The sequence below is a fragment of the Apium graveolens genome, chromosome 4 (assembly GCF_009905375.1).
Source record: "Apium graveolens cultivar Ventura chromosome 4, ASM990537v1, whole genome shotgun sequence".
Classification (NCBI taxonomy): Eukaryota; Viridiplantae; Streptophyta; class Magnoliopsida; order Apiales; family Apiaceae; genus Apium; species Apium graveolens.
Window position 1 is genome coordinate 79,289,986 of NC_133650.1, and position 24,762 is coordinate 79,314,747.

The 24,762-nt window shown below is 31.8% G+C and overlaps 1 protein-coding gene across 1 annotated transcript; it reads right to left on the reverse strand.

Annotated features, from left to right (window-relative positions):
• Positions 1-23,663: 23,663 nt before the first annotated feature.
• LOC141718661 (uncharacterized) lies at positions 23,664-24,380 on the reverse strand. The gene has a single exon (XM_074521040.1). The coding sequence runs from the start codon at positions 24,378-24,380 to the stop codon at positions 23,664-23,666; it is 717 nt and encodes a 238-aa protein (XP_074377141.1).
• Between the last annotated feature and the right edge of the window lie 382 nt (positions 24,381-24,762).

Here is a 24,762-nt window from a genome sequence, read left to right on the forward strand (position 1 = left end):
ATTGCCATATTGTGTCCTTGTGAAGATTGAAACCATCTCATGATTGGAAATCCAATGTTATTTATGAATCTGTTTATTGCTTTACATTGTTTATTCTGTTATAGTGATAAAATTGGATTGTTTTATAAAATTGTGGACCAGATTCGTGGTCAGACCAGATTGGTGGTCAACTTAGGCCAATGTGTGCCTTGGATCCAGTAATTAGAGTAGAGCTGTGTGCCTTACTCGGGGTTAGTACGTGACTGATCAACAACCTAACCTTGGTTTTAAAATGAAAATTTAATATCCAATTCTAAATAATTATTCATTGTTCACTTGATACCTTAACTCATTTCATTTGATCATTATTTATTCTCAGTATTGTCAATGTGACTTGATGAGGTAGTTAGCTCATTTGTGCGATTTTATTTATACTCTTTTCCAGTTAAGAATGAACCGATTGGTAGCGAGGATCTCCAATCCAGTGTGAGAGCTAGGATTCCAGGTTGATCGGAATAAGCTAGCTAACGGCTTTTGGAATAGTTTAAGTTTGTGTAGTTTGTAATAATGTTTAATATTCAGTTGTAAGTTTAAATAGTTGGAATTTGGGCGTTTGTAATATAAGTATGTGTGTGTGGCTTGTGTGCATACTTTAACCTGTTGCGATCCGTGGTAGTTGGTAAGTAGGGTCACTGCATATTATTATTATCTTTATTATTGTTATAAGCAGGTTATAAATAAGGTGTGTGTGTGTGGACCACAAACTTCTGACCGGGTTTGGAGGGCGCCACATGTTTGGTATCAGAGCTACAGGTTATAAGTCACTGACACAAGCCTATATTGACGGGAATGGGTAGAGGGTTAGGATTAGAAGTAAGGAAGTAAAAAGATAAAATGTCGAGAGGTTGAGTGCAACGGTATAACAGGTATTAGTATTATTCGCGTTGTGGTTCGAGATTCTTATTTTGCAATATGATTTCAGATCGCAACGATGGCCGATTCTTTCATCCTAGTACCAGTTGACCACTCTAAGCCCTCAATTGGAGGACCATCATCAGATCCACGTCCTGTTACTCCGCCAGTGTTGGCTATTCTACCCCTAGTTGTGTTGCAGCCCATACCACTGCAGACCATTCCACCCCCGGGTTTGAGGCCACTTATCAAAGGACCCCCACCTGCTGATTCAGATTCTACTGGGCATTCAGTTGTGGGTGCCCCATTCCAGTATACATTGCATCATGTTCCTTATTATCGGTATGAGGCTCTTCTTCTGGAACGTGATTCCCTGTTGGCACAGACTCGAGAGCTGCAGCATATAATCAGGACTACAGATGTTGTTTGTAGTGTGAGGGAGCTTCGAGAGGAGATCCATGTGACACACAAGATTCTTGAGGCCAGACTGCATGGAGCTACATTAGCCGGCCCTGATGCATTTATGGGATGGGCTAGGGAGGTGATGGAGGACCTCGAGAGGCTAGGCGGACCAGAATTTCCTTGGAGTTAGAGACAGAGATACAGAGATGAAGATGCTGAGCAGTGTTGTTGCAGTTGTTTATTATGTACAGTAGTGTGTAGTATGTATCAGTAGACTTTTGGGTTGTATTTATAGACTAGATCTGCTGACTAGTGAGTAGGTTTATTGTACCCTTTTGCTTTTAATTCTGAAGCGTGTTTACGCTAGTACTACCTAAAACTTTTGATCTATATATATCAGTACCTTTTCCTTTCCAACATTGTCATTTACATTACTGCACCTGTTTTACTTTAATTTACCTATTGCACCAGTTATACCTCTTGTGATACCATGTACCCTAACCCCTTAACTGTTTAAATTCTGTAAAGAAGCATGCAATTTACTTAGTTCAATTGTTACAACTGTTTTCAAAAAGAGATATTTATGTTTTACAAAACTTTTCTTTTATGCAAAGAATTTGATTTAAAGGCTAAATAAGTTGTTTGATTCTTTACAGAAAATGCCTCCCAGAAGAAATAACCGTTCCAACACCCAGAATGAAGAAACCAACAACAACAACCAAGATAATACCAACTAGAATGCAAACCCAGGACCTATAGACCCAGCAGTAGCCCAGATTCTTCAGATCTTGGCTCAATAAATAGTTCACCTGACTCAACAGCAACAAAAACAGACCAACCCCCTGGTAACTTTCAAAACTTTTCAGGCGGTGAATCCACCAGAATTCAAGGGTTCCTTAGATCCAATTGAAGCGAATGTTTGGTTAAAGGAAATAGTGAAGTCATTTTCCTTAGTCAAGGTAAATGAAGAACAGAAGGTTGAGTTTGCAAGTTATTATTTGAAGAATGAGGCCACCTACTGGTGGAAAACTGTGAAGACATTGGAAGGTACAGTTGTTATTACTTGGGAAAGGTTCAAAGAATTATTTTTAGAAAAATATTTTTCCCAGTTTGTTCAGGACCGGATGGAGTTGAAGTTTTTGGAGCTAAACCAAGGAAGTATGTCGATAGCTGATTATGAAAGTATGTTTGAGAAAATTGTCAAGATTTGTGCCATCATATGTGGATATTGACAGGAAGAAAACTAAGAGATTTCAGCAAGGTCTAAAGCCATGGATCAGAGGGAAGGTAGCCATATTTGAATTGGATACCTATGCAGGAGTTGTACAGAAGGCCATGATTGCAGAAACAGAGAGCGAGATGTCACAAAAAGAGAAGGAAAGTAAGAAAAGAAAGTTTGAAAGTAATGAAGGATAGTCACAACCAGGGAAGTTTCCAAACTTTAAGAAGGGAAAGTTTCAGCCAGGAAGGAATTCTAATTTCAAGAAGCAAAATGCAGGCGACGGAGGTCAAGACAACCGTCCAGCCAATGTGAATCAGCCAAATCCGTTGAGGCTAACTTTTCCAGATTGTCAGGTATGTGGGAAGAAGCACGGAGGAGTTTGTAATAAGTTGAGTGTGGTTTGTTTCAAGTATAATCAGAAAGGGCACTATTCGAGGGAATGCCACAACCAGCCAACAATAAAGCAATGAGCAAGGATCAGCCTACCCGGAATCCAACAATTAAGGTTCCAGCCATTGGATTTACATGCTTTAAATGTGGGAAGCCAGGACATATAGCCAGGGATTGCAAGACACCAGCCCCAGTCAGTAATGCATTGAGGATTATGGGATCTACTCCAACAGTGAATGAGACTCCAAGGGCTAGAGTTTTTGATATGTCTGTGAAGGACGCTATTCAGGATACTGATGTCGTGGCAGGTACGCTTAATGTGAATTTTTTATATGCTAAAGTGTTAATAGATTTTGGAGCAACTCGATCATTTATTTCTCAAGATTTTGTTAATAAGTTAATATATCCAGTTGAGTATTTAAATGAAATAATGACTGTGGAATTAGCAAATCAAGAACGTGTATCTGTTAATCAAGTTTGTGGGAATTGTGAAATTGAGATTTCTGGTAATAAGTTCTGTGTGGATTTGATACCATTTAAGCTAGGAGAGTTTGACATTATCTTAGGAATGGATTGGTTATCTAAGCACGATGCCCAGATAGACTATCGTAATAAGAAGGTAATTGTAAAGACGCCAGACGAAAGGATAGTAACGTTTAAGGGCCAGAAGCAAGCAAATAAGTTCTTAACGATGATCTAAGCTAAAAGGTTGTTACGACAAGGATGTGAGCATTTTATTGCATATGTAATTGATAGAAGTCAGGAGCCAGCAAAACTTGAAGATATTCCGGTAGTCAATGAATTTCCAGACGTGTTTCCCGATGAGTTACCAGGACTTCCTCCAGACAGAGAAATTGAGTTTGCAATCAACTTAGCACCTGGAACGGAACCAGTATCCAAGGCCCCGTACAGAATGGCACCCGTCGAAATGAAGGAATTAGCAAAGCAATTGCAAGAGTTGTTAGAGAAAGGAGTAATCAGACCCAGTGTATCCCCGTGGGGTGCACCGGTATTATTTTTCAAGAAGAAGGATGGGAGCACGAGACTGTGCATGGACTATCGAGAGCTCAACAATCTTACAATCAAGAACAAGTATCCGTTACCTCGAATTGATGATTTGTTTGACCAGTTGACAGGAGCCAAGTACTTCTCCAAGATTGATTTGAGATCGGGATATCACCAACTAAAGATTAAGCCAGAGGATATACCAAAGACAGCTTTCAGAATAAGGTACAGACATTATGAATTTTTAGTGATGTCTTTTAGATTAACCAATGCCCCGTCAGCATTAATGGACCTGATGAACAAAATTTTCAAGGAATACTTTGTGTTTATAGATGATATTTTGATTTATTCAAAGACAGAAGAGGATCATGCAGAACATTTGAGGACAACTTTGGAGATTTTGAGGAAGAAAAAGTAATATGCTAAATTCTTGAAGTGTGAGTTTTGGCTACAGGAAGTTCAGTTCTTAGGACACATAGTCAGTAATGAAGGGATCAAAGTGGATCCAACAAAGATTGAAGCTATTACAAATTGGGAAAGACCGAAAACACCGATAGGATTAAGAAGTTTCTTGGGATTAGCAGGATATTATCGGTAATTTGTTCAAAATTTCTCAAGGATTGCAACACCATTGACAAAGCTTACACGAAAGAATGAAAAGTTTATATGGAACGAAAAATGTGAAGAAAGTTTGCAGGAATTGAAGTGAAGATTAATCACGGCACCTGTTTTGTCACTCCCAGATGACCAAGGGAATTTCTTAATCTATAGCGATGCTTCTCATAAAGGACTATGATGTGTTTTGATGCAGCACGATAAGGTTATTGCGTATGCGTCAAGGCAACTAAACCACACGAACAAAAGTATCCTACTCATGATTTGGAGCTAGCAGCCATAGTATTTGCTTTGAAGATTTGGAGACATTATTTATCTAGAGAAAAATGTGAGATTTATACAGATCACAAAAGTTTGAAGTACATATTCACACAAAAAGAGCTTAACATGAGACAAAGAAGATGGTTAGAGTTGATTAAGGATTATAATTGCACGATTAACTACCATCCTGGCAAATCAAATGTTGTGGCAGACGCGTTAAGTCGAAAAGAAAAGTTGAATGTGTTATCAGTACCTGAGGAGATATACAAGGAATTTTAGAAATTGGAATTGGAGATCAGTATAGTATGACTTTCCAGTCAGAGTTGTTAGAAAAGATAAGGAAGTGTCAAGAGGAGATAATGGATCACGACATTAATCATTTGGTAGGTGAAGAGTTGTGCACACAAAAGGACGATCAAGGTATTCTTAGGTTTTCTTCTATAATTTGGATTCCACCAGTAACGGAATTGAAGAATGAAATTTTATAGGAAGCTCATAATTCAAGGTATTTAATCCATCCAGGGAGTACAAAGATGTAAAGAGATTTAAAGGAAAATTATTGGTGGCCAGATATGAAGAGGGAGATTGCAGAATGGGTTAGCAGATGTTATACATGTCAGAGAGTCAAGGCAGAGCACCAGAGACCAAGTGGATTGTTGCAGCCATTAGAGATTCCAGAATGAAAGTGGGAGCACATTGTCATGGATTTCATAGTCGGATTACCAAGGACAAAAGCAAATCGCGATGCCATTTAGGTTATAGTGGACAGACTTACCAAGTAAGCTCATTTTCTGCCTATAAATGAAAGATTTTCACAAGACAAGTTGGTCCATATGTACCTGAAAGAGATCGTAGTTCGTCATGGAGTTCATGTGTCAATCGTATCCGATCGAGATCCGAGATTTAATTCAATATTTTGGAAGAGTTTTCAAGAATGTTTGGGAACGAGACTGAATATGAGTACGGCCTACCATCCACAGACGGACGGCCAAAGTGAATGAACAGTCCAGACAATTGAAGACATGTTACGCGTTTGTGCTATTGATTTCAAAGGAAGTTGGGATGAGCATTTACCCTTGGTAGAATTTGCTTACAACAACAGTTATCATGCCAGTATTGGGATGCCACCATATGAAGCTCTTTATGGACGCAAATGTTGATCTACAGTATATTGGGATGAAGTAGGAGAACGCAAGATACTTGGGCCTGAATTGGTGCAACAGACAAAGGAAGTTGTTGAAGTTATCCAGAAGAGATTAATAGCAGCACAAGACCGTCAGAGGAAGTGTGCAGACCAATCAAGGAAAGATATGGAATTTGAAGAAGGAAATCTAGTATTGCTGAAAGTGTCGCCGTGGAAGGGATTGACAAGATTTGGGAAGAAAGGAAAACTGAGCCCTAGATATGTCGGGCCTTTTGAGATTCTAAAGTGTGTTGGCAAAGTAACTTATGAGTTGGCATTACCCGCGCACATAGAGCACATTCACAATGTTTTTCACGTATCGATGCTTAAGAAGTATAATCCAGGCTCCAGGCATGTAATTGAGTACGAGCCAATAGAACTTCAAGCATATTTATCGTATATGGAGAGTCCGATAGAGATTCTAGAATAAAGAGAGAAAGTGTTAAGAAATAAAATGGTAAAGTTAGTAAAAGTATTGTGGAGAAACCCAAAGGTTGAAGAGTCAACCTGGAGTTAGAGAGTGATATGAGAGAAAAGTACCCTCATTTGTGATCTTAGGAGATTCTGAGGACAGAATCCTTTTAAGGGGGGAATGATGTAATATCTGGGATATATCGTGTAATTATTTTGGTTAATAAATAAATATTATGCATGTCCAGTATGTATTTTGTGAATTATTTGTTAAGTGGTATATGTGTTTGGGTGATTAAAAATAATATAAATTGAGTATTTTAATTTTTTTTGTCCAAAATAAAATATAGATAATTGTCATATCTTTCTATTTATTTTTATGTTGATTTATGATTTTATAGAAAATTTATGGATTTAATAAATTCTTTTTCCGAGTATTTTTAAATCATTTTTTATAATCGGGAACCAGCCGACTTCACCCGTTTTTGCATTTTTATAACCCGAAACTCTTCCGAGAACTCCTTCCTAACCTAATTGCTATATTCCGAGCATTTTCCATGTTTTGACTTTTTCGATCCGGCGTACGGTTTGTCCTGTGCGGGTCCCGGCATAATATTTTCGATACAAAATTTGTTTCGGTAAATCAATAAAACTCGTATTTTCGAAAAACGTGATCTTTTTATTAAACTATTATAATTATCACCTCGTAATATATATAACCAGGCGCTGAGACCAGGACCGCAGTATAAATTGTAAAGATTTGGATAATTATCCCGAAACCGGTACCGTATTGGATCTGTTTTTATAAATAAACGTACTATTTTCTATCCGGTATGATCCAACGGGTACCAATATTCCGTAAATATAAATAGCCCTTACCGTATTTTATTTTGTACAGAAAATCATTTGCATCCAGTAATTATATAATTTTACAGAGAAAAACCCTTATATCTTATAACCTTCTGAGAATCAAACTATAATTTTGAGGTGTTATTGAAATCTGATCGGGAAGCTCTAGTAACCAAAACGAAGGATTTAAGGAGTACTATCAGATTCTTCAAGTTTCATAACTGCAGAAATCAAGGTTTATTTTCTATATTTTTATTTATTTTCGAATTATTTTGATTAAAATAATGAATTTTTGTTCGGATGATTATTTGGATGATTTGATGATTGCATGTTGTAGAGCTTTTCTTCCTGATGATTTTGATATATTATATGACTGATTTGGAGTTCAATAACATGTTCAAAATTGGGTTTAATATTCGAATTTCAAAATTAGGGTTTATAACCCGTATAAATGTTTTTAATTGAAACTTGGGCCTTTTTATTCTAGGGGTTATTAGATTTTTTTTTTGATTGTATCGTGTTCCTTGTTGAATTTGCAATTGATTCATGTATATTACAACAACTGACGATTCCTGGTTTGCTCGAATCGAAGCAAATAAAGTTCGCCGGAACCGGCGAACTTCTCGGCCAATTTCCGGCCAACGCCGGGGTTATTAGAACGATTTGATTGTTGAGTTGTGTTCCTGGTGATTAGGAGAAGTGATCTGGAGCTTGTGGAGGTGTGAGGATCCCGGGAACGCCGTCTCTGGCAAGACAGGGCGTTTTCCGGCGACGGGGTTGTAAAATTGCACTTTAGTCCCTGTACTTTTGAAAACGATGAAGTTTGGTCCCTGAACTTTCCAGAATTTGCAAAAATAGGATTGTTATTTATAAATTATTTAAAAATAATATTTTCCATTTATTTTAATTACAGAAATTCGTTTTCAATTAATAAAATTCCAAAAATTATTTTTAATTCAAAAATAAATCTGAATTAATTAGTTAATTAATTTTAGTTAATAATTAATTAGTTAATTGGTCAATTAATTCGAAAATTAATTGATGAATTGATTTAATTAATTATTAATTGATTTTAAATAATAATTTAATTGGATTTAATTATTTATTTTTGATTTAGAAATTCCAAAAAATAGTTTGAGCTTTAAAATATTATTCTAAATTGTTTTCAAGGCTCGATAATTATTATAAAATTATTTTGAAGCCAGAATCGGCCAACCGAACCCTGTTTATTGTTTCAAAAATGGTTCAACGACCCGTTTAAATTTTAAAAAATGTTTTAAAATCCATATTAAGTATCTGAAAAATCCTTTTAACATCAAACCTTCTTTGAAAAGTATTTTCAATCAAATATCTTACGTGTTATGTGTTATATGTGCATTGATTAACGTGTTAAATGCGTATGTGTATGTTATATGACTGTTTTGATCGTATCTTTCAATCTATAAATCGGATTTGGGTAAAACGAAAGGTAGATAGAAGCTTATATAGAGTAGAATCATATGAGTTGAGTATTGATAGATACTTATGTTATGTGAGCAGAAAAGGCAAGGCGTAGGAAAGGGAAGCAAGTAGTCGAGGAGTAAGAGGTTATGATTGAAACCTATTAAGTGTAGCAAGCTAATACAAGGCAAGTATTCTGAACTTTCTCGAGATATACTGTGAATAGTTGATAGTTCTGTTTTATATTGCAAGTGTTTTGAAGCACTGAACCCTAAACCTTGATTACAGTTATTGATCTTTGAGCCGTAAACCTTATTCTTTCTGAACCATTGATTATTGAATACCCGAATACGAACAACAGATATATGATACTACTCCACAAATACATACAAACTAAATACTGAACACTAAACCATGATTACTACATACTCAAACCATTGTACCTTATATATTGAAAGACCAAATCCTTGTAACTCTGAAACTTTGATTCTTTTGTTATCCAATTCTTTCACCACCTGATAGCCATTCTTTGTAATTTCCATATTATTTCCTTGTGAAGATTGAAACCATCTCATGATTGGAAATCCAATGTTGTTTATGAATCTGTTTATTGCTTTACATTGTTTATGCTGTTATTGTGATAGAATTGGATTGTTTTATAAAATTGTGGACCAGATATGTGGTCAAACCAGATTGGTGGTCAAGTTAGGCCAATGTGTACCTTGGATCCAGTAATTAGAGCAGAGTTGTGTGCCTTTCTCGGGATTAGTGTGTGACTGATCAGCAGCCTAAACTTGGTTTTTAAAATAAAAATCTAATATCCAATTCTAAATCAATATTCATTGTTCACTTGATACCTTAACTCATTTCACTTGATCATTATTTATTCTCAGTATTGTCAATGTGACTTGCTGAGCTAGTTAGCTCATTTGTGCGATTTTGTTTATACTCTTTTTCAGTTAAGAAGGAACCTGTTGGTAGCGAGGATCCCCAATGCAGTGCTAGAGCTAGGATTCCAGGTTGATCGGAATAAGCTAGCTAACGGCTTTTGGAAAAGTTTAATTTTGTGTAGTTTGTAATAATGTTTAATATTCAGTTGTAAGTTTAAATAGTTGGGATTTGGGCGTTTATAACATAAGTTTGTGTATGTGGCTTGTGTGCATACTTTAACCTGTTGCGATCCGTGGTAGTTGGTAAGTAGAGTCACTGCATATTGTTATTATCTTTATTATTTTTATAAGTAGGTTATAAATAAGGTGTGTGTGTGTGTGGACCCCAAACTTCTGACCTGGGTTTGGAGGGCGCCACAGGTCGGTTTGTATTCGGTTTAAAAATATTAAAACCAAACCGCAACGATATTTCCGGATCGGTTGTTATTCAGTTTGGTTATTAATTGGTTCAGTTTTTAATGGTGCGGTTTGGTTCGGTTTTGTTCGGTTTTGGTTTCGGTTTGTCCGGGTTTGCTCATCCCTAGAACAGTCACAAACATGTATAATAAAATCTCGATCAATGAATACATTCGGGAATGTAATTTTTTTAATTTATCGTGATTATTAATTTATTGGATGAGTTTATTTATTTATTGAATGTCCGTCTATCAATATTGTATATTTTATGCTTGTGAATATCCTACATTATTCTTTTATAAAATGAGTATAAAGAGGCTAACATAGTTCAATGGTTATAGAGAAAAATATATTTTTAAAATTACTATGATTAGAAGATCATGCTTTGGTTCGTTGATTAGAATAAGTTGGCTATGTTACACAAGAAATTTGGGTTTAAAATTAATTTTTTTTATTAAAGTTGTCTATGAACTCTAAATTTAACTATAAATAAAAAAGTTATACAATTAAAAAATATATACTCTTGTTGTTTTGCGTTAGTATAAAGTTAGTATATAGAAATGAGTTATTTAATCAAGTCTCAAATTATTATATTTTTTATATATATTAAAATAAATATCAAATTAAATATAGAGTAAGACACAATGTAAATAAGTAACCTCTACCTCAACACTTGATGTTATCAATACTTACACAAATGTGTCTCTAGCTCAAGTGGTTGATATGTTAAAGTTACAAATAGTTGACTTGGGTTCTATTCCCATCCAAAACAACAATTTTTAATATTTAATAAAATACAGGGGCAAAATAGTAATTATGAATAAAATATTTCCCCAAAAACTTGATGTTGCAGTATTATATATATAATAGATTTGCTCAGCGAACCCCTTGCTAATGTATTATATGTATTAGATAGATAATAGATTTATAATGAAATTAAATAATACTAGCTTAAATCTCATGCGATGCATGAGTTCTCTTTATTATTTAAATTTTTTATTTATCCCGTCATATTATAATTTTAAAATATTTATATAAATATATAATAATTATAAATTTATAATAAAAATAATAGGATAACATGTGGTTGTAGTTTAGTTGGATAAATAGAATATGTCCAATAGTTTAAGAAATTAGTAGTTTAGCGGATATATACCACTATTTATTTATTTTTTAATAATAGAATAAGTTGTGGTCATATAGTTTAGTAGTATAAGTAGTCTAGGTGTAGTAGTTTAGCGGATATATAATACTATTCATTTACTTTTTTAATAACCAAAATGAGGAAATAGCCGTTGAACCAAATTATACCCCATTCTGATTATTATAGTATAGTATAGATTTTAAAATACTTAAAATTAATATATATATATATATATATAAGAGTAAACTTCTATGAAGACCACTATTTTATCAGTGACCTTGAAGACCACTTATGTTCTACAATCAAAATACTATAAAATATATTATTTTATGAATTATGTTATACGAATATCACTCATTCATTACAATTGTTGAAGATTAATTAAATTTAATTAATAGAATGTGTATATTCTGCAAGCTGAATAAATATTATGTAAACTAAACATTTTCCTAGAATAAAATATTTTGTAATGTTCTGCATTCAGTTGTTATATGATACTAGTATTTATGCCCGCTTCGCATGGGCTTCCTCCAACTTCTGATGGTAATATTGTTTGAACTATATTATTCGTATCTTTCAATCAACTATATATCTGTATTGGTTTAATTAGTATTGGCTACATATCATATAGAAATATTTATATAATTTTAATGCTTTCTTTTAAAAAAATTTATTGTCGCGAGAGCTCATGGATTTGAGATAACGATCCAACCATACCATATGTTAAGATATTGTCATGGTGTGGTATGTGCTAATTTCGTGTCTCCCATAACACTATTTTTTTTGGACATTGGCCTATATAAAGAACAATTACTTTATAATTGAGTTTATGAAAAGTAATGGACATGAACTTTATTTTGGTTAGGATATCTCAAATGAGTGTAAGGATTTGTGCAACATTCGGGGGAGAATTGATTACATAAATGTGTACTCGAGAGAATCTGCATAGAGACTGGAAGTTAGGAAGAGAAGTGATTGGAAGCGTACAACAATTCATGATGGTTGGATGGAGTTTCGAGACTCTTTGGGATTGAAGGTTGGAGATATATGTGTTTTTTATTGCGCCATAGAATCGTACTATCATTTCACCGTAACTGTGATCAAGTGTGATCCAGATGACTAACTCATTTTTCAGATGAAGTATGTTAAGATGAGTAAACTTGTTTGCATTTTGTTACTTTGCATATGTTTGACCTATAAATATTAGAATAATGCTTATAAAAGTAGATATAAGAGATTGAAAAAATTTAAGTGCGATAATGTGGAAAGTAGAGTTTGAGCAGACATTAGTTTTTACATGAGGTTGCCGGAATACTTAAAAGCAGAGCAGTTAATTGATAATCTATAAAAACTTGCACTTAATAATAACATTCTTAATGCTGAAAAAAGAGATCCTTCACTTGTGCTTTTTCTTGTTGTTTTTGGGTGTTTCAAAGTTCATCTGGGACAGTTTGTCCAGGTGGTATGTAGATCCAGATGCCTGTAATTTTTTAGGGGCATTGTAAGAATCATAAATTAGTACTGTAAGTTTATATTAATAGGAAATGAAGAGATAAATTTGACTACCTGTGTCTTTGATTGTGTAGTATTTGATATTGAGCATTGTTCCATGGTTGTGTCACTATCCCACTCAAAACCACTGAAAATGTTTGTTGCAACATATACTTGTGTTAGGCTATCTATGTTTTCTTCTCTTAGCATTAACTTAATGGTGTATTTCTTATTGATAATTGATTTTAACATCCATGGAAAGATCCCTTTCACTTGCTCCTAAATCAAAAATATAGGTAAATTCAAATGTTTATTATATATATAGAAAGTATTATTTGACTGAAATATTTAGTACAACTTCATTAACTGTTTTCCCAATAATGGTTCGCACCTCGCGATCGCATAGTAGAATAGGAATGTTGTCTGTTGTATCCAAACCAGTAATGCAAAGTTGGAACCTATGTTGCATATCATGAAATTATAAATGTCTCGAATTTTTTAGTGATCAGAAAAGTATAATAAGTAATGTACAGCTTCACATACTTTTTGTCTGGATTAGGCACATTCCTATCGCACTTGACACATTGGTATTTTCCATCTAAGTTTTCAATTTGTTCGTAACAGGATGTACAAACGCAATGATACCAGTTATCCGTTTATTCGACCTTTGTGACTTCAACTTGACATATGACTCTAGTCTATAATAAAAGGTATTATATGCAGGAGCAACAAATGTTAAGTAAACTAGTATAATCTAAGGTTGTACATAGAAACAATAATCTTGTAATATAAACTTAAACTATCTTTCACCTGAATATAATCTCTACCCAAATTTTTGATATCTGCAACAGTGTAGAGCCTGTTTGTTTCCCTTGTCTCACCTTTAAAATTATGTTGGGAGAAGATTGGTTTGCTTAACCTGCATTGTTAATATTTAGTTATAACTTGTAAATCTGTAGTAGTAAATATTTATTAGATATTTGTATAAGAAAATATGAGGTGGTTAGTTTACATTTTACGCATTACAATTACGCTATGGTGGTTGTAGTTGAGGTAGAAGGCTTTCGCTCCAACATTACACACATCGATTCTTCCTGTTGGAAAAATAACTCCTCGGTGTTCTTGAATCTAATAATTTCATTTTACTTTAGTGATTGAATACTCATGTGTACCTTTCCACTCGCTGACCTTTGCACTTGCTAGAATGACAATAGGAGGTAGTTCTGTCAATTTTGACAAAACATCCTCAAATGTCTCAGCAAATGCATCCCATAAAGTGACTCGAACAGTTGTTCTACATAGAATTTAAGAATTTTAACAAACTATCATGTATACTATTTGATTTTTTTGTATATGAAAACAGTAACTGAACCTTTTATCGGTTGATTCAAACTTCTTCTGAACTTGTTCTTGGCCTTTTACATTTAGAAATTTTCTTAAAGGTTGTGGCATGTGAATAACTCCCATAATATCTATAGAAAGACATAATGTAGAGGAATTAAGTTCTTTAAATATGAATAAGGCTGTAAAAAGAATTAATAGACATTGATGTATGTACCTGTTAGATAGACATTTTGATTAACTGGTGAACCAAGTTCATACAAATCAAAGAAATCAAAACCATTCCTTTCAATCATGAGTTCGTGTTCATCAAGTTCGCGTACATCCGTGTGTTTGCTGAATATAAGCTGTTTATCAATTCGTACACATTTGTAATTGTCTTCTGGCTTATACTCCTTGATAGTGAAGTTGGAGAAAGTGTAGCATTTTCCCACCTCAATTTTCTGTTCCATATCTTCTGAAATTGGACATGGAATGAAAGCCTGAATCCTAATATTTTGTGCATGTATCAACAAAAGGTTCAAAATACATATGTTATATGAAAACATAAACTAACTATCATTAGGCAGAGTTGTAGTACTAAGAACTAATTTTAAAGAAAGTAAGTATGTTGTGTAATATACCTTTTCATCCAATAAAAGAATGTTAAAGCCTTTAAAAAGGTTCTCCAATCATTGAAACTCCCCTCCATAAACGAATCACTCGGCTCTAACTTTCCACTGGTATCTTCCTTTCTTCAGTTGGTCAATGGTGTTATACTTCAACTTCATCATTTTCTGAGGTGATGGTATGCAAGCAAACAGATTAGAGGTAAAAGACTCTGGGGCTTCGAAGTAGGAGTAGCTGTATAAAGAGTTTTTGCCAAAGGAGTTGTAAATACTTTCCAGATCCTTTAATTAATTTGTCAAATATTAGGTTGTCATTTATATATAATTGAAAAGAACAAAGAATCCAATGTTATAATGAACTATAAACTATCTTGGACATATGTGAGCCAAATATTTTCAGTATTTTGTCAGGCATTCTTCATTTTTTCATTAATCTTGATGTTGTTGATCATACAAAGCAAGGGTATTATGAAGAATAATTTCACTTTGAGTTTCATGATAAATAAATGAACCACTTATAATTCGATTGGGTTCCACATTTAGAATTTTGTATGTGATTTAATTTTTTCATTTAAAAGGTGTTAGTTAACACGCATCTATGCTTAGATCAATGCATACTTGTTTCTTTTGTCGAATTTAATTTGGTAGTAACATATGTAGTGTCATATTATTGAACAACATATTCTAAATTAAGCATATTCTATTTGATATTATTATCCTTGTAAGGAATAAATTTGAACAAATGTCGCACAATATAAAAAATGATATCATTGTTTATTGTATGAACTAAATGATATGCAAATTTACTGCATAAAAACTATTGGAATATCATGTTGGACCTTATAATATGTCTTGGCTTCATAACAGTAAACACAACATATTAGTGACTTGATTTATAAATATTTGATTTTTACAACCAGAATTTCACTTCATAAGAGTTTGTTGGTAGCAAAAGACATAGTACTAAGTAATAGAAAATGTTGTCCACATGTTCACAACATTATGAAAAATGAAGACACATTACATGTCGGAGGATACTGAAGGATTAAAAATTTTGAAAGGAAGTTTGATAAACAAAACAACAAAAGGCGGGTTCATAGTATTCATTTAGTTGCAAATCACGCTGTCGAAAAAGAAATAGTCAAAGTCAGTGATGTAAAAAAATACAAATTTATTCTGTTAACTTGACAGATTTTATAAGCTATAAATCATTATAAACTTACTCTTCTCGGTCTTTATGTTTTTCAACCTGTTGATTGTCACCTTATCATTAGTGTCATGTAGAATAATGTCACTGGTCTTCCTGGCTTTGGTTTGATGATTTGGCTGTAGATGGTGTATCATTTGGATGCATAATTTCTTTTCCATTTGTTTCCAAAGTAAAATTAAATGTGTTAGTTAAACATATTGTCACTAACATTAACTTATCCAACACTTTGACATATAATAAATAAGTGAATAATTTAATTATTGTTTTGTAAATTTACTCATACTTTGATCATTGAAGTTTCATCTACATTATCAGGCTTGCCGGGGGTGTTTGTGCCCGATACTTCGAAAGCATTAGAGATATCTACAGCATTGTAAACTTGTGATCCATTTTTTATGTTGTCTTCGGTGAGAAGTAGGGTGATAGCATACTTCTTCTTCTCCAATACCTTTAGTATTAATGAAAGTGGTGATTCATCTTCAAACTGGTCAAGTTATTATACATAGAGAATAAGTAACAAATCATTCAAATTTAAGTTACTGTAAAAGGTATTTAAGGCATGGATACAGAATATGAACAAACCTCATCATCCTCATCCATCAAAACCTCAAAAATAGACTTGCCAATAATTTTAAGCACTTGACGATCATGCACAATTATTGCAATACCACCAGTTTCATCATAACACAATATGGTTAATATGTACCTGTATTTCAATTGTTCAAATAATCACTGACCTGAAAATAACATATTGCAAAAAAGGGTGGAGGAATGTTCTACCTCTTGTCCGGATAAGGTATACACGATTACAAACGTTGCACTTTTAACGCCCTTCAACTTTGTTCACCTCTTGTGTACATGTGGTACAGTTGTTGTAGAACCATTTACTCTTATCAACAAGCTTCTTCACAGTTACCTCGCACATTACTTTTTTCTATATAAAAGAAATCAATATTAGTCATAATAGATTAGAAGATTGAAGAGATTGGAAAGTAGGTTTATACATATGAAAAAACTTGATAAGTAGCTGACCTCAATGTATTGCTCATTTAGTTCTTTAATTTCTGAAACTGTGAAGAATTTGAGAATTTCTTCCTCCTTCACTGCCATCTATTGTGAAAAGAAACTTGGATCTTGAGCCCTACAAATTGCGGATTAAAGGAACTAATATTTTTGAATATGTAAATTTGTGGGAGGTAAGATTTATGTCTAATGTAATTGAAGAAAGTTTATAGGGGAGATAATTTTTAACCTCTGTCTTAGTTGGTTGACAGCATCATGATCAACATTAATGTAGAACCTTGTAGCATGAAAGTTTGTCAAAGTAGTATTGTCTGTTTAAATAATTGATTACACACATTGTGACAATAAATCAGGCACATAACATTGATTTCAACAAATTAAGGACAACTTAATTGAAGAAAAAGATATCTTACTATCATATTTATTTGCCTTAGCACTTGTTAGTACTACAATGACAGATGGAGAGCCTGCTGCACATGTATTATACGCTTGCTCAAAGAGATTACAGAGTTCACCAAATAAAGTTAATCCAATTACAATCCTATAAAATGTCATGTTAGTAAAGATTTTACTAATAGATGTATTCAACTCCTACTAAAATATTGCACTTATATTGTTATACATCATACCTTCCATTTGTTATTTTAAACTTTATAAGAGACTTCTCAGCATTGTCATTCTTATAAACTTAGCGCTCTTGAACATCTTGTACAATACCAACAACATCTAACATATATATACAAATATAAGATTTTGTCACTATGCATATATGATTGTAGTTCAATAATGTAAAATTTACCTGTCAAGAAACGGTTGTCTGTAGTCATCTTTTCAAGTGATTCAACGTCAAACAAGTCGACACTTAGTTCAGATATTGGTAATCCAGGGCTTAAATCTCTTTTGATAACTTGTGATTGAAGAAATATATATGTTTTGAATTTCTAATGGCTCGATTAGTTTCATATCCAACATAGTCCTTCACGCTGAAATTTGACATGGTATAAATATTGCCCTCAATAATTTCTTCTTTCAGGTTCTCCACATTTGCAGCACTTATAAAAGCATGAATGCGAGTATTCTACAGAAAATTTAATTTTATTATTGAACAATGATTTAACTCAAGATATTAAGCACAAATTTATTACTGAATCGTCCACCAGAATCATATTCATCCCCTTCAGTTCTTGAGTGTGTCGAGTGATTCAACTCCAAACAGCTTGTGTCCTCACACGAATATTCCAGTAGAATTTGGAGTCATTTAAAGCAGTTAAACTATCAAACTTGTTAAAAGACATTGTCAGGAAGCTCTTACACCAAGAAAAGAATGAAAGTGAAAATGAAGCATGTCAAAAAAATTAATGTGATGAGCCTATTAATTGAGAAGTTACCTTGGTGTTTTAGGTGTATACTTGCAATGGAATTAATCAATGTTTTCTGCATATGATATGTTCATACTGGTAATAATGTGAGTAACGTAAACAATTCTTGAAAAAAAAATTACATCTTTGTTAAGATGCAGATTAGCTTTCAAGTTTGACTCTATTTCTTCGTGGTAGAAGAAAGCATTTCTCTTCGGCCCAAGTTAAATGTCTTGCATGTATACACTTTGGTGTAACTCGAACATAGATAGGTGGTAGATGTTTCAAATTTGGAATAAGACGAACCTCTATTGATGTAGACATATCTGTTTTACATGTAAAGATTATACATTTACAAACCGAGTTCGTATGCATGCGTACATTTACATCTCTAAAAAATTAACCCTACAAAGCCTGTTGCTTTGGTTTTCTTGACTATACACGGAAATGTGTAAAACATTTCTATTTCCTCCATTTGTGCTCTGTAAGCATGCCAAAATGGTATAACAATTTGATGCTTGATTTCTACAATTTTTTGACAATATCATATTAGGTGTCTTCACAGTTTAGGATGGAAAATTTTGTCTTGATTGATTTTTATTTAAATATTATATATACATAATACATTTATAAATAATAAAAATCATGATAACATCAAATTCAATTATGATTTACTATAAATACTTATATATGTAGAATTTAATTTCACATTGACATATGTATTTATCACCAAAATTATTTTTATAGTGATTTACAATAAATATAATTACGTTTTTGGTGTAGCAAGAAAGGTTCATCGATATAAAGAGAACAAAGATAATTTATTATAGATTTTGAATGTAAAAATAAAATACTTGCATGGAATTGTCATTTTTAAATAAACATCTATAAAAATGGAATTTATTACGCCATTAGATCATACGTATAAAATATTTAAATAACTTACATTCGTCTTCAAAAATTTAATATTTCCTTCATATAAATAGAATTAAGATAAATCTTTCAATAAATTGGATATAAGACTACATTTATCCATTAATCGAAATACATACAATACTGTGTATAACACTTGAAGTTGGTTCTTTTAGAACAAATTCAATCTTCTGTGCCCGCAAGGGTTGGCTCAGCTGGTTAAAGAGAGGAAAACTATCCTCTTGGTCACAGGTTCGAATCCCACGGGAGGAGAATTTATGATTATGCCTCCTGAGTCAGAGCCTGTCGCTTAAATGCGGTTTACCTTCGTTCACGTGGTTTGCAGGCTATTGCGTGAGCCCGTAGGGTTTACCCAGTGCGCACCCGAAGGATAGCGGCTGCGGGTTACCTACGATAGAAAAAAATCAATCTTCTGTTTAGTTACTCTATATTTCATGTTTGGATTTTTATTTTAACTTGCTATAAATTATTTTCTGATAAAAAATATAATATAATATATTTTATCTTAAAGAAATAATGTGTTATTCGTATAAACACCAAAAAGATAATTCTCCCAATATATTGGATATAAAATAGAATATATCTGTTAATAAAAATATATATATAAAGTACTCTGTATGAAATAACCAGCTGCTTCTCTTACACCAAGAGGAATTTTTCTTGAGTTCGTCAATAATTAATGTCTGGATTTTATTTTAACTTGATATTTTTATTTATTTGCCACTGACAAATAATATAAGCAATGTTCTACTTATATAATTATACAGAGTACAAAATAATAATATATTTCTTTAGTTACTCTATATATCATGTTTGACTTTTATTTTAACTTGCTATTAATTATTTTCTGATTAAAAATATAATATAATATATTTTATCTTAAAGAAATAATGTGTTATTCGTATAAACACCAAAAAGATAATTCTCCCAATATATTGGATATAAAAAAGAATATATCTGTTAATAGAAATATATAAAGTACTCTGTATGAAATAACCAGCTCCTTCTCTTACACCAAGAGGAATTTTTCTTGAGTTCGTCAATAATTAATGTTTGGATTTCATTTTAACATAATATTTTTATTTATTTTCCAGTGACAAATAATATAAGCAATGTTCTACTTAAAAAAATAATGCTTCAGTTGTATAAACACAATAAAGATAATTCGTTCAATGTATTCGATGTAATATACAATGCAGACCGTTAATCGGACTACATATAGAGTACTTTGTATACAACTTGAAGCTGGTTTGCTTACAACAATTCAATCTTCTCTTCTGTTCCTCTATATTATGTAGAATTTAATTTTACATTGACATATGTATTTATCACCAAAATTATTTTTATAGTGATTTACAATAAATATAACTACATTTTTGGTGGAGCAAGAATGGTTCATCAATATAAAGAGAACAAAGATAATTTATTATAGATTTTGAATGTAAAAATAAAATACTTGCATGGTATTGTCATTTTTAAAATAAACATCTATAAAAATGGAATTTATCACGCCATTAGATCATACATATAAAATATTTAAATAACTTACATTTGTCTTCAAAAATTTAATGTTTCATTCGTATAAACGGAATTAAAATAAATCATTCAATAAATTGGAAATAAGACTAAATTTATCCATTAATCGAATTAAATACAGTACTCTATATAACACTTGAAGTTGGTTCTTTTAGAACAAATTCAATCTTCTTTTTAGTTACTTTATATTTTATGTTTGGATTTTATTTTAACTTGCTATTAATTATTTTCTGATAAAAATATAATATAATATATTTTATCTTAAAGAAATAATGTGTTATTCGTATAAACACCAAAAAGATAATTCTCCCAATATATTGGATATAAAATATAATATATCTGTTAATAGAAATATATAAAGTACTTTGTATGAAATAACCATCTCCTTCTCTTACACCAAGAGGAATTTTTCTTGAGTTTGTCGATAATTAATGTTTGGATTTCATTTTAACATAATATTTTTATTTATTTGCCGGTGACAAATAATATAAGCAATGTTCTACTTAAAAAAATAATGCTTCAGTTGCATAAACACAATAAAGATAATTCGTTTAATGTATTCGATGTAATATACAATGCAGACCGTTAATCGAACTACATACAAAGTACTTTGTATACAACTTGAAGCTGTTTGCTTACAACAATTCAATCTTCTCTTCTCTTCCTCTATATTATGTAGAATTTAATTTCACATTGACATATGTATTTATCACCAAAATTATTTTTATAGTGATTTACAATAAATATAACTACTTTTTTGGTGCAGCAAGAATGGTACATCAATATAAAGAGAACAAAGATAACTTATTATAAATTTTGAATGTAAAAATAAAATTCTTACATGGTATTGTCATTTTTTAAATAAACATCTATAAAAATGGAATTTATCACGCCATTAGATCATACATATAAAATATTTAAATAACTTACATTGGTCTTCAAAAATTTAATGTTTCATTCGTATAAATAGAATTAAGATAAATCATTCAATAAATTGGAAATAAGACTAAATTTATCCATTAATCGAATTAAATACAGTACTCTGTATAACACTTAATGTTTGTTCTTTTAGAACAAATGCAATCTTCTTTTTAGTTACTCTATATTTCATGTTTGGATTTTATTTTAACTTGCTATAAATTATTTTCCGATTAAAAATATAATATAATATATTTTATCTTAAAGAAATAATGTGTTATTCGTATAAACACCAAAAAGATAATTCTCCCAATATATTTGATATAAAATAGAATATATCTGTTAATAGATATATATATATATATATATATATATATATATTGAGTACTCTGTATGAAATAACCAGCTGTTTCTCTTACACCAAGAGGATTTTTTCTTGAGTTCATCATAATTAATGTTTGAATTTTATTTTAACATGATATTTTTATTTATTTGCCAGTGACAAATAATATAAGCAATGTTCTACTTATATAATTATACAGAGTATAAAATTATATTATATTTCTTTAGTTACTCTATATTTCATGTTTGGATTTTATTTTAACTTGCTATTAATTATTTTCTGATTTAAAATATAATATAATATATTTTATCTTAAAGAAATAATGTGTTATTCGTATAAACACCAAAAAGGTAATTCTCCCAATATATTGGATATAAAATAGAATATATATGTTAATAGAAATATATAAAGTACTTTGTATGAAATAACCAGCTGCTTCTCTTACACCAAGAGGAATTTTTTTTGAGTTCGTCAATAATTAATGTTTGGATTTTATTTTAACATGATATTTTTATTTATTTGCCAGTGACAAATAATATAAGCAATGTTTTACTTAAAAAAAATAATGCTTCAGTTGTATAAACACAATAAAAATAATTCGTTCAATGTATTCGATGTAATATACAATTCAGACCGTTAATCGAACTACATACAGAGTACTGTGTATACAACTTGAAGCTGGTTTGCTTACAACAATTCAATCTTCTCTTCTGTTCCTCTAGATTTCATTTTTGGATTTTATTTTTACGTGAATTTTTTTTCAGTTAAAAATAATATAACATATTTTCGCTAAAAGAAAGAATGTGTTATTCGTATAAATACTAAAAAGATAATTCTCCCAATATATTGGATATAAGATATAAGAAAAAATAAATTTGTTAATAGAACAATATGTATGAAATAACTATCTGCTTCACTTACATCAAATAAAGTTTTTTCTTTAGTTTCTCTACATTTCATGTCTGGATTTTATTGGAACATGATATTTCTATTTAGTTCCAGTTAAAAATAATGCAGTGTACATTCGTCTTAAAGAAATAATGCTTCATTGGTATATGTTGTATAAAATTATTTTGTAATATATATTTGATATAAGATCAAATATATCCTTTAATATAACTACATATAGTAATCTGTAGGAAAATTTAATTCTCAAAATATATTTCATACAGTACTCTGTATGAAATAACCATCTTTTAGGTGTAATTTTTATTATTTGATATTTGAATTTTAAACATTTACAAAGAATATGATTGAAGTTGGTTGTGATAAATTACAGACTTCATCAATATAAATAAAATTAAGGTATGTTGCATTAAAATAAAAATATATGTACAATAGGTAAAAAGAATATCTGTTTTCAAAAAAAACTTGATTGATATGAGATTGGATATTATATGTCATGGTGGTTCAAAAACCTGGGAGATTGATACATGTTCTTTTCAGAATAATCTACAAAATAACTACAACTAAGACAACCACCCGACCTGTCATTTACATAGGACCAAAAAAATGTTTGCAAAGCCATAGTCTGATAAATCCTTGTGAGACCATCTATACTATAAGTAATTTGTAGAAATCCTCTTTGTACACAATATTCTGGGTAATGTTAGTACCTTCTCCATTTGGAGAATCGATAAAGATTTTGAGCTCTTCAGGTGAAGTCACTCTGCTGAGAGCAACATATAGCTGACCATGTGTAAAAACAGGTTTTGGCAAAAATAGACCCACCACCTTCAAAGATTAACCTTGTGACTTGTTGATTGTCATGGCATAGTAGACTTGGATAGGCAGTTGCTTGCGAACTAGCTTGAAAGGCAATCTTGTATCACTTGGAATTAACTCCATCCTAGGGATAAAATGGCGCGTTCCGACATAAGTTCCACATATAACTTCACACTGCACACGATTCTTCAAGCACTTAGTGACAATCATCCGTGTGTCATTACATAACCTGAGTGTTTGATTCAAATTTTGTGTCAACATGACAACCACCCCAACCTTCAATTTCAATTCATGGCTTGGCAAGCCGGACATGTTGAGAGAATTTAGATATTCTGTGGGAAATATAGAATTCAAATCTGCTTCACTACCTCCAAAGTCTTCAGCTGAATCCATACTAGAATATGAAAAATATTCACCAGGAATTTGATCAACAATTTGAGAATTCAGGTGCGAGACAGTTTGATTAACAGGAGTTAAAATAGCTCTTTCACTCCAGTAATCTGGAATGTTCAAGTTATCAATCATATTTGGATACACAGTGGATATCATGTTATCAATATAATGTTTGTTCTGAAAATTACAATACTCTTCTGGAATCTGGATATCATCTTCATTGTACTCAAACATTCCATCAGTTGGTTTGGGAACTTTACTATTACCAATATTGAGCACCCACTGTGAAAATTTCTTCAACCTTTGAACCTCCATTTCATTTGTTCCTTTACACAACCTCATGTTCTGTCTTACTTCAAAAATTTGAAATAAATGCCATAATCTGGAACTTGTTATACATGCAGACATAATCTGGCTTCGGTCACCATGACTAATAACCAGGAGATTTTAATGAAAATCGCCACCAAGAAGAATTGTGATACCACAGAAAGGCTTATAATATCGATCAGGATGAACTAATTTCATGATATCTCATAGTGAACGATCCAAACATTCAAAAGCGTATCGATATTGCATGGGAGTTTCATCCCATATAATCAGACTTGTATGCTTGATGAGTTCAGCTATGTCAGAGTTGTGTCCAATGTTGCACATGGAATAATCATCCAACACAATGGGTATTTTGAAACGTGAATGAGCAGTGCGACCACCCGGCATAAGAGTA